The sequence below is a fragment of the Euphorbia lathyris genome, chromosome 4, assembly GCF_963576675.1.
Source record: "Euphorbia lathyris chromosome 4, ddEupLath1.1, whole genome shotgun sequence".
NCBI classification, from domain to species: Eukaryota; Viridiplantae; Streptophyta; class Magnoliopsida; order Malpighiales; family Euphorbiaceae; genus Euphorbia; species Euphorbia lathyris.
The window spans coordinates 34693743-34702932 of NC_088913.1; the positions used below are offsets into that span (position 1 = coordinate 34693743).

Below are 9190 nucleotides of genomic sequence, written 5' to 3' on the forward strand. Positions count from 1 at the left end.
TGGGAGGACCGCTTCCCACACTGTAACAGGTACAATCCTCAAGGAAGATCAACCTTCGCTAGGGACGTTCAACCTTCATCCGAAGACGTTCAACCTTCATCCAGGAGGTTCGATCCTCAAGGAACGTCGGCTGTCGTCATCCTGATTGGAAGGACCGCCTTCCTTCAGAAGTTCAACGATTGGTCTCCCATCTTACAAATCTATTGTTTAGTTCAGGCTACAACAAAAGTTATTAGATTTCGGTTATATATATTAATTCGATTCGGTTTCAAACGTAGGCACTCAAAAAGCTAAAGTCTAAAATAAAAGGAAATTTGAACACCAAAATGGACATCCAAACAACCAAAATTAATCGAAAAGGAAAATCATAGAGAAAGAAGCAGAATGATCAACAATCTAAACCCTAGAAGCACAAATGTAAAAGACAAAACTAACCTCCACTAAACTATGTCGTTTTATGGTTTGGGGTTTAGTACACAAATGCACACCGGACCGGAGGTATTATTGGGCCGGTTCATTAGGAGGCTGAAATTGGCAAAAAGCCTCCAAGTTCAATTGACATACTGTACAACCTCTTCAATATCATATATATAGATAATTATACCAAACCCTAAATCCGAGCTGCGGTTTTCTTTTCTTCTGCACAGTGCATTAGCTTTGGCCAAATCACTCTAAGGTTTCTCTTACCATCTTCTGTATCTTAAGATTGTTTTCGCATCGGGCATGCTATTGGATCCTATCGCTATTTTAAATATTGCTTATGTTTTCGTCTGTGTACTAATTTGTTTTTGTGGTGATTTTCTTATTTTAGGAGATCAATGGCAGCAGCTTACGGTGCAATGAAGCCGGTAAAGGCTGGTCTGGAGGAGCCCCAGGACCAGATTCACAAAATCAGGATCACTCTCTCATCAAAAAATGTCAAAAACCTCGAAAAAGGTTCTTCTTTCCCGTTCTTCTCTTTACAAGTAACAAAAGTGTGAAAATCCGTTTATTTACTTTGTTTTAAGCTTTGATCTTTGATTATGTTGTTCAATTAAATCCTGTTTTCTTGTATTTTTGTAGAGTGAATTTTTGCTGTTCATGTTACTGATTGATATTATCTGGGTTTGTTATATAGTATGTGCTGATTTGGTTCGTGGTGCCAAGGAAAAGAAATTGAGAGTCAAGGGACCCGTGAGAATCCCTACCAAGGTTCTTAACATTACCACCAGGAAATCCCCTTGTGGTGAAGGTATTTACCTAACCACTAAATTTTAGTTACCAATCTCTTTTTGTATTCTAATCAACTCCTATAATACAATAAGAGATTGGATTTTTTTCTAGTTTTCAATCCTATGTATGCCACATTATTTATTGTGCTTCCGATTGAATTGTGGAATAGAAACAGAATAGAAATGCTGAATCAGTGCTTTTTTTTTCTTTATCTTCGGTAGATCATCAATTTTTTATGCTTCGCCACATTTATGTATATCAAACTGCTTGATATTTTTTGATAAAATTCTTTTTGCATCTATTTTGCAACTGACAAGCTGAGAATTTTGTATATATATATATATATATGCTGCATGGAAACGGATACCGGGATAGCTTATTTCTAAGAAAAATTAGCTAGCAAACTGTATTAGAAACAGACACGAAACGGAAGAGTTTCTGTGCAACATATATATATATATATATATATATAAATGTTTATATATGTATATATACTACAGTGCCTGCTTGATTTAATCACTGCTAGTGTTTATAAATTTTATAATTCATTACTTTTTAGATGAACTAATTGTTTCTTTCATTTATTTGCCAATTGCTTTCATTCTTATCGAAAGGGGTTACACATTCATTTTCCAATGCACATTGCTTCCATTTGGAAACAGTGAGTGAATTGCTAGTTTGATTATATTTTCCTAATATCCTAATAAATTTGGTGCTCATGCTTCATGTTCTTGATTGATACCAATTCCTAACATCAGAATTCATCTAACATGAAGGTTTTAATCATTAGATTTGTCCCAACAGTTAAAAAGTTTTTTCTTATATATGTACTTTCCAAACTTGTAAATTACTAGGTGTAATATGGACAAGGCGTCGGATGTCAAGTCTTATATTTTCACTTTCTGAATCTTTATTGTTCATGTTTCGCTTTTGATTGCATAACTAGGAAATGATTTATGTAGCCTGCCTATACATGAATGTTATTGACATTGTGTTTTGTTGTATTATTTGCAGGAACCAACACATGGGACAGATTTGAGCTCCGGGTCCACAAGCGTGTTATTGACCTTTTCAGCTCACCAGAGGTGGTCAAGCAGATCACTTCAATTACTATTGAACCTGGTGTTGAGGTCGAGGTTACAATAGCAGACTCATGAATGTTTGAAATTTTGTGATTTCCTTTTTGGTTAAATACAGTTGAATTAGTTTTTTAGAAGCTGAGGACCCGTCCTTCTGGATTCTATTATTTGCTTGGAATGTCCTTGATGAGAATACATACTTTTAGGGGTAATGTAGCATGGCTTGTTGTTCCTTAATATGAAGATAATGTTATGCAGAGTGACAATTTTGTCTAATTTTCAAATCGTAAAAGCATGTTTTTGGTTATGAAATATTTGTTGCAAGACCTGACCATTAAAAGCTAAGTAACCATAGAATCTACCTAAATTTATTATCTGGATATGTAAGTTGATCGAGAATTGATTATATTGTTGATTTTCTGTTTGCATTTTCATTTGAAGATTGAAATGATATTTCTGTTCACATTGAATGTTTTCCAGTTTTACCTATCAGAAATGCTGATATGAAAGTTCGTTAAAGTGCGTGAAATGTAATGTTTGATTCTCTTTGTCACTCTTACAGAATATATGACTTTAGAAGTTGGATGTAGCTCTTTAGGATTCAATTGAGTTTAATGTTTATGTCGAGTATGAGCATTTGCATCTGGTGATTGCACAAGTTTCAGCATTAGTATTTACCATAAGATGAGAATGTTTGTGCCTTCTTTAGTTTCATTCTTCAAAGCATTGCCCAACTTCCCCAAATAGCTTAAGAGTGTTCGTTGCAGTCACTTAGTTGGTTTGGATATTCATTTTTCACATTTACAACTGTCTGGTTTAAGTCTGCACATAAAATAAATAAGTATTGGACTTCAAGTTATATTTTTATTGTTTATAATTGTTTTTTATTTTTTAATATAAAATATATATTTGAGAAATTATTATAGACTAGATCCGATTAGACCTTGTCTCAGCTCATCTTTGAGCAAGTGATTTGGTGTGACAGACGGTACACAAATCACAAATACATAGTTACTGTTAGATATGGACTTATTAGTCAATGTGTAAGACATAAATTTTAACTTCAGTCACATTCTTCTAGCGATTCTTCCTTACTCGCGTGGAGTGAGTTTGAAGGCAAAAAAATTCAATGTATCTTGGCCTCGTTTGTTGGAAATAAGAGATCACATGTTTTCTTATATGCATATTTATTTGGCTGTTAGTTTGAGGAGAACCTTGTTGCAAAGTACGAGGGGTCATCTTGACTTTATTTATTTGAAGGTGGAGAATACGAAGCAACATTCTTGATATCTATACTTTGGAGGCTTGACTTGGAATCTATAAATGTATCTGTATTGTAATACTTGTTCCATTATCAATGTATTTCTCCCACATAGGAATGATAATGGGTACCTAGCACTATCCGATCCTAATTGGACTATTTGTATCCTGTAAAAAAATGTATGAAATCAAAACTAATACATGTGACGGGTATGGGAGTACCTCCTAGGGTACCCGAAATGTAATTGTTTTTTAAATGTGAGATTCAAACTCCAATTTTTTTGTTCTTTAACAATTGAGTGATACTATTAAGTTACTTTATTTTTATAGATTAATGTTTAATTTATTCAATTTTTAGATTGATTGTTTATTAAATTTTTTATTTTGTTAAATTTGTAATATTTTTTGTTTTATGTATTGATTCTTAACGGGTAAAAGTACCCGCGAGTACTCATGAATTAAATCAGACGAGTATGAAATGCAAAAAGTATACATGTTAGGGTAATGAGACGGGTACGCGTAATTAAAAAAAAATAAACGTGTAAGAGTTTGTGATTGACACTACTCACGGGTACTCTACATGTTGTCATCCCTATTCCAACTTTATAAAATCAGTCTAATGAAGTAGCTTTGAAGATGTAGTCACATTTAGGTGAGCCTTGTTAAAAATCTTGCGTTCGTTATTGTTTGTTTACTTTCTCTACTCTGTGTTTTTATTCTGCAATTGTCACTGTGTCCTAGAAGAGGAATCTAGTGTTGTCCATATTCCTAACAACTGGTATTAGAGGTCTGGTTTGGACAATGGTTGGGTTAGACGCAGTAGGTTCTAGAATAAACAAATTTGTTGGAATTGACTTTTCTTTCTGGAAGTTACAAAACTGCACAACAAAAACTTGCACTTGCCACTTTCAAAAGAGAAACCAGACGAGATGAAGGAAGACTGAGATCTTTTTGATCGACAAGTGTTAGGCATAATCAGATTGCCGCGAACACAGAATGTTGCTCATAATATAGCAGAAGTTAAGACGATGATTGAGATGATGAGAATATTGTCATATATGTATGAGAAGCCTACAACCAATAACAAGGTACATCTAATGAAAAAGTTATTCAATTTGAGAATCAGTTATAATGCTTCGGTAGCGGAACATATTAATGAGTTCAATACCATTGTTGCGCAACTAACGTCTATTGAAATGATCTTTGATGATGAGGTACATGCTATAATTCTTTTAGCCTCGTTACCCAATAGTTGAGAGCCTATGTGGACAACGGTTAGTAATTCTGTTGGCAAGGGAAACTTCTCATTTAATGATGTTAGAGATCGAATTATTGCTAAAGAAGTGCGAAATATTGGTTATGCTGAAGGTACATCATCAAGCTCTACTTTAAATGTTGTGAACCGAGGCGGGAGCAATGAAAGGAACTCTGACGAGGTAGATCAAAATCGAGGTATTAGAAAAGTCAAAGAATGGACGTAAAATGGAATGCTAGAATTGTGGCAAGTCTGGAATGTGAAAGCTAATTGTAAATTACTAAAGAAGGGTGACAACAATAAAACTACAAATGTTGTAACTGTTGAGGTACAAAATGTCTTACTTTTATTTGTTGTTTCTTCTATTGAATCTTGGGTGTTAGATTTAGATGCTTCTTTTCATGCGATGTCACAACATGAAATCATGGAGAACTACACGGCTGGAAACTATGGAAGGTGTATTTCACAGATGGTGAGCCATTAGAGATAGCTGGATAGGTGTTCACTTAAAGTTAGCAAATGGAAGGTTGTGGAAAATCAATAAGCTAAGACATATGCCTAGATTGACAAAGAATCTTATTTCAGTGGGTGAGCTTGATAAGGAAGGACAATGTGTATTTCACTTGTAGTTCTTGGAAAGTTAGCAAAGGAGCAATTGTTGTTGCTCGAACTAATAAAACCGGTACAGTTTATATGACTACTAGTAGTAAGGATAGCCTGGCTGCTGTTAATGCATGTGTAAACTCAAGTCTATGGCATTACAGACTTGGACACATGAGTGAGAAATGGATGAAGTTGATGCTATCAAAAGCAAAACTTCTCGGCTTAAAAGGTGTAGAACATTGTATATGTGAAAGTTGTACCCTTAGCAACCAGAAGAAGTTGAGTTTCTTGAAAGATGGTAGAAAAGCCTAAAGAAATCAAGATAAATCGCATATAGATAAAGAGCATCTTTATAAACTATAATTAGATTATTTTAGTGCTTATCATTTTGGATAAATCGCATATAGATAAGCGCATGTCTAATGGTTACAACTTGCTTGTTACTTACCAATTTTGGTTACAACTGACCACTAAAATGGATGTTATTAACACAAGTATGTTACTAAATTTGTGATGCAGCAGAAATAAACAGAGTTTCGTTCTAAACACTTGCTCGCGCATGAACAAAGCTTAAAACCGTCAACTATCGTTGAATCGCGCACGACTAACGAAAATTGGAAGAAAGAGAATAAACTCTGAAATTCTTATTAATCAATAACTGCCTTACATAAGGTGGAGGTCGAGCCTTTATATAGGCTGACAAAATAAAACCTAATCCGAAACCTAAAAGGAAAAGGAAAACAATAAAATAAGAAAAGTGCGCTAAAACACAAAAAGGCCGATTTGAGGCCCTAAACGACCTCGAATGGCTAAAAAACACGTCCACCATGGGTCTGTAGACCGATGGGTTTGATTCAATGGGCCGAATCCAACAAAATTAGGGTCCAAAATCGCTAAATTCCAACAACCCGTTTTATCTTCAAAATTTCAGTTTCGGGTCCGTTTTCTCCAAATAGTTTAAGGCCCGCTCCACTTCATCAATTTGTTTACAAACTTTATATATTCTTGTTTTAGGGAAGGAAAACCGGATCACGTAAGACGTCAAATCTTGTTGTGTTTGGCACATATGATACACGAGCCAGATGATGTGTGTCCGACGTCGAAAAAAAAGATAGTAAACTGAATCTAGTGCCAAAAAAATAAATAAAAGGTAGTGGACTGAATTGTGGCCCCATGGTCTTCATACTTTTTCAAAGCTATTAATTGAGATAAATGGTAATATTGTTTCTATATTGTTTTCTTTATGTTGAGTTTTTATCATGCTTTTAACGCTTCCTAGGATCTAGCATATATTGTATATGATTAAGGTTAGGGAAAAATACCATAACAAGACACGTATCACCACATTAATATTCTATCTTTTGATAAAATTATTAACTTGTAAGTGGTCATCTTGTATCAATTAAATATTAAAAATAAATCATATCAAATAATAAACATATTTTTGGAATAGAAAACCAAATAATTATTAAATATTCAATAGACCTCTACACCATGATTTGAATTTTTTTGGAATGTGATATAATGCCCATAATTACACGTGATATATATATATATATATATATATATATATATATATATATATATATATATATATATATAATGCACATAATTACATAAAATTTAAAATGTCAAAATTTAAAAGTCTTAAACAAAAAGAAATTAATGTCAAAAATTTCCGATTTGTAATAAAATAAATAAGCTGAAATTTTTGAAGAATTCAACCAATTAAAATATATAGATCAATGTTTAAAACCTCAAAAAAAAAAGATGATAAATGATTATAAATCCATGATAAATCAGTCAAACATTGGATCTAAGAGCAAAACCATAAGATTTTTCTATATTTAGAATCAAGAAAAAAAACGATGTTATGAATAATATTATTCAACGTAATGCCTCTGAATCAATCAATATTGATTCCCTAAATCCTTGGCATAAGGTTGACGAAAATAAGAAGACATTTACGTTATGAATTACTCTGATATCACTTGTTAGAATTAATTATTGGAATTAGATCTGCATACCACAAGATCATAAACTCATGCTTATCCATATATCTAAAGCGGATGAATCCAGAGCGTATTGGGTTAAAGAGAGTTACAACATCTTAGGTTGATTGGTCTTTCAGGGTAGAAGCAACTAAACATCTATACATGATGGGGGCTGTAGATTTAGAATGCTCATGTCCTAGGGATCATGACCTTCTATTTATATAGAAAACCTCTGTTCTGCCAATCATAGAATTAGTATATTACAACTAGGTATTTAAACATAAGCTCATAACCATTTATATATGTTTTAAGTCCATAAACTAAATTAGACCACTTAACATATTAATATATGATATATTAATCATAATTTACTATATTATACATGTAAAGCACACATTATAGATTTTAGTCCAACATGTATCCCATCCTCTGGTTTTGTAGTGTGACAATCTAGAATCAACAGATTTGACAATAAACCCTCATTTTCATGATCATTCCAATCATTTGGAACTCGATTTTAACTTTGTTGGAGATACACTCGCCAAAAAGGAGTTACATGTTTGTTATATTCCTACTTTGGACCAAACTGCCAACTTTCTCACATTACAACTAGTTGTAACTATATACGTGGTTTGGTTAAATTGAAATTCTGGCCAGATTGTGAGTTTCTAGTGTAACAAACTGCTCCAATACCATGTAAATATTATCCGCTCTGACCCAAATCCAACACCTTGTACCTCACGGCTTTAAAACGCGACTGCATGTATTGAATTCTTATCTTACTAATAAGCCTCAATCACTCCCTCTCCATTTCCGATGTGGGATTCAGTTTATTCCTGCCCCCATTGCCATCCCTTAGAATCGCTCCTTGCTAAGACCTTCTATCCCGGCGCCACCCATTTCGGATTGGGTTGTTACATCTAGCGCACCCATAGAAACTAGGAACAAATTAAGTAATTATTAAGGCAAAGACGAATATAGTTAAAAAGAGTAAACTAGGAATCAAAGAAAAGAATATTGTTATATTCCAGAAAGAAAAATGAAAATCTGAATCTGATTCTCCCAATTCTTTTATAAAGTGGCATGGCATGTTAAAGAAATGAATCAGAATAACTTTAATTAAGTCCAACTATGATTTCATTAAACTAATCTACCCTAACAACAACTGTTTCCAAATATAGACATACCTCTCAATTTCTCTTTAAACTTTATATAATAAATCAAAGTTAACCTTTATTAAATGATGCAATTTTAAATCAAATTAATAAAAGATTAGTTTTTTTTTTCATACGGTGAGTTTATATCATGACTATCCTCCAATCTCCAATATTTTAATTATTTAATAAGACTTAAAATTGTATAACATTAAATTTGCTCTTCTTCAATAATCATAGAACTAATTTTTATACCCTACCCTAGTTGAAAAAAACGAGCCTTATATCTCTACATATCTTATCTTATAAGGATCAAAACATAAATTGTTTTTCTTTTGTTAGCCTACAAAATAAAATTTTTATTTTTAGCATATAGTTAATTTTAAGCTAAAGTTTGATATATATATATATATATATATATATAATATTTACTGGAATTACCATCCACACACTGTGTGACTAAGTCACGCGCCATGTGGAGCCTTTTGACGCATCTAGGCCTGCAGGCAAGGGCTACCCACACAACGTGTGGGCAGTATGGTGAAACTTCTACCGACACCAAGATAACTCACACGATGAGTGGACTTCTCACACATCGTGTGAAGCATGACTAGCACCCAAGGAACACACGAA

The 9190-nt window shown here is 33.2% G+C and overlaps 1 protein-coding gene across 1 annotated transcript; it reads left to right on the forward strand.

Moving 5' to 3' along the window:
• Nucleotides 1-549: 549 nt before the first annotated feature.
• On the forward strand, nt 550-2603 carry LOC136227381 (small ribosomal subunit protein uS10z/uS10x). The gene is made up of 4 exons (XM_066016022.1): nt 550-676; nt 812-936; nt 1118-1231; nt 2227-2603. Exons 2-4 carry the CDS (start codon nt 819-821, stop codon nt 2367-2369), a joined length of 375 nt encoding a protein of 124 aa, XP_065872094.1. The 5' UTR covers nt 550-676; nt 812-818; the 3' UTR covers nt 2370-2603.
• The last annotated feature ends 6587 nt before the right edge of the window (nt 2604-9190 follow it).

Excerpts from the sequence above, each read along its gene's own strand:
- LOC136227381 (XM_066016022.1), top strand. The coding sequence starts at position 819 with ATGGCAGCAGCTTACGGTGCAATGAAGCCGGTAAAGGCTGGTCTGGAG. Across the intron at positions 937-1,117 it reads TGTCAAAAACCTCGAAAAAG|TATGTGCTGATTTGGTTCGT; the intron begins GTTCTTCTTTCC and ends TTTGTTATATAG. Across the intron at positions 1,232-2,226 it reads GAAATCCCCTTGTGGTGAAG|GAACCAACACATGGGACAGA; the intron begins GTATTTACCTAA and ends TATTATTTGCAG.